The 2,723-nt window shown below is 32.2% G+C and overlaps 1 protein-coding gene across 1 annotated transcript in view; it reads left to right on the forward strand.

Annotated features, from left to right (window-relative positions):
• Window positions 1–2,723, forward strand: part of LOC106884209 (uncharacterized) — a 72,884-nt gene that overhangs the window by 63,941 nt on the left and 6,220 nt on the right. The window contains exon 12 of the mRNA XM_014935458.2: window positions 1,409–1,582. Coding sequence (XP_014790944.1) covers window positions 1,409–1,582 — 174 coding nt within the window. The remainder of the gene's footprint in view (window positions 1–1,408; window positions 1,583–2,723) is intronic.

Genomic DNA, 2,723 nt, shown 5'->3' on the forward strand with positions numbered 1-2,723 from the left:
TATGTATATGTATGTATGTATATGTATAAACAAAGTTAGAGAAATAATAACAACAAAACAAACAGCTTTGATACTCTCACATTCCATTCGTTATGTCACACAAAAAAAAAAAAACGACGGCATCGGTTTCTGAGAGTTAGTAAATAAGGTGATTCATCTCAATGAAGGTGAAAGAAATAAAATAACTACTCTAATAATATGTGAACTCTGAAAATCGATTTGTGAAAAATAGACATTCAGAATTCTGATACCAAAGTAATTTGAGATTCGTTTGCAATATCGACCTTCTTACCGATATGGTTATCATTTCAAATATTCAGAAATTGCCGAACTGTAGTTCTTATTCTCTATTTCGTTATAAAGATGGAACGATAAGCTGACTGCAGTGATCGGAAGCTTAACTTATCATTAATTATTAATGAATTTTGGATGTTTCAAATGCAACTCTTTCATGGAAGCTTGGACTAGCTCTAAGGATTCTTAATGTTTGGATAATCTTGATGCATGCAAGCAATTATATCTGATGGTACTTTCGAAATTATTGATAATTGATCTTTTATCGTGACCTTTTCATTTTATTTCTTTTAAACAATATATTTAGGACTACATTATATAATATACTCTCTTTTTTAGACTGTAACGTATCACTTCTGGTAAAATTTGTATGTTATTTTTTTACAAGTTAAAACGAGTGCATAACGGTAAGTCTTGGAATGATTGGTTATTACAAGGGAAAAGATGAATCTTTGAAGTTAATTATAACGTTAATGAAAGATATTGCAAAAACCGAAAAACATTTGTGCGAGGTGGAGTTTTTGTTTAAAATACGAAAGAATATTAATTATCGTGATGCGACCTGAAGATCAGAAAAGTAATATACATGCTCCATTCCCTGATTTGGAAATAATGCATGATAGAATCAAAGAATCTACCGCATTTATTTTCGGAAGGTGAAGTAGCCAAGTGTGATAGTTGGTTATAAATGCAACACAATATCATTGTTAGGATGGTAATTGCATATCACCCTAGCAACAACTTTCTTCAGAAATCAATCAAGTGATTGATGCTTCGCATATCTTCCACACTCTGTGATGTGTTAATGACAGAAAAGATACTTCCTAATGACTCAACAAATCTAGTTATAATGAAGCCTTAAGGAACAAAAGAGTTCAGCTTTAAATTCAAAGACTGTATTTTGAAGTTGACAGATGATCTATTAGCTCACAAAACTACGTTAGAGTTCTTCAGTGGAATTTAGTCTAGAATAGAAATACTAAGAATGAGGTTTAAATTTTTAATCTACCAACACGAATCCAACGAAATAATCGGATTGTCTTTATTTGCTTTAAGCTTGATTTTCAATTTGAAATTTTCTTAAAACTGAAGAAAAATGTAATTCTTCTTTTAGGTTATGTTTGGTGAAAACGAAATAATCGTTACCTTCGAAATAACTGATGTGGCACCAATAATTGGAGATGTGAAAGAGCAGAAGAAAGAAAAGCCCTTCTCAAAAGCTGTCAACGAACTCAAAGACTTACTAAAAAAGGAAAAATTTATTATTACAATGTATTCACAGACAGCAGTAAGTATTTTGCATATATATATGTGAGAATTACTTATACGTAAAATAAACTGTATAAAATGTTTTATTTAATTTATACCATAGTTGGTAAACAATAACATTATTGGTTATATGTTTTCAACATATAAGTGCATTGAATTTCTGATACTGAAAGTGACAACAAAGTGTTTGTAACTCGATGTAGAATTAGTATTGCAAAGAACCTCGCTCATAAAATGCTTTTGAACCACTTGTTTTAATGTATATTTTTGGCAAAATACACAAACACACATGCATACGTGCACACATACACTCTTACACACGTACACATGCATGTATATGGTGCAGAATATTGGTGTCAATAGAGCATCGGATGGAATATCTTTTAGTATTGGTTCTGGTTCTCTGCACCATGACTTCAAATTTCGCCTAGGCCAACTTTGCCATTCACACTTTCGGGGTTGATAAAGTATCGATCGAGGCAAGTGAATTGCTAGAATGTTGTCCTAGATGCTTTAGTGTACCTGTTTTGAACTTATGCATTCGAAGTTAAAATTCTTCTTCCTTTCATCGGAAAAGAAACTCCTAAGCCTTCGGGACCCAGCAAAAATCAGTGTTAGGCTTAGGAAGTAGTTTTTCTGAAAAAGATAAACAACGACAGCAAAAACCTAGGAAGTATATGAATAAACTCCCATTTTTGCATGCTAGGTTAAAATGTTGTAAGGCTGAATTATTTCCGTTGGGCAATTAGAGAATTTATGATGTAAAATATTGGTTTCAAATTTTGGCTCAAAGCCAGCAATTTCAGGGGAGGAGGTAAGTTGATTACACCGACCCCAGTGCTCAACTTGCACTTAATTTATCGACCCCGAAAGGAGGAAAGGTGAAGTCGACCTCTCAGCAGCATTCGAACTCAGAATGTAAAGACGGCCGAAATGTTACTAAGCACCTTGACCGGTATACTAACGGTTCTGCCAGCACACCACCTTATATGATGTAAAATATCAATATATATATATATGTATATATATACATACATACATACATACATACATATATATATATATATATATATATATAATACTAACGGTTCTGCCAGCACGCCACCTTATATGATGTAAAATATCAATATATATATATATGTATATATATACATACATAC

The sequence above is a fragment of the Octopus bimaculoides genome, chromosome 9 (assembly GCF_001194135.2).
Source record: "Octopus bimaculoides isolate UCB-OBI-ISO-001 chromosome 9, ASM119413v2, whole genome shotgun sequence".
Lineage (NCBI taxonomy): Eukaryota > Metazoa > Mollusca > Cephalopoda > Octopoda > Octopodidae > Octopus > Octopus bimaculoides.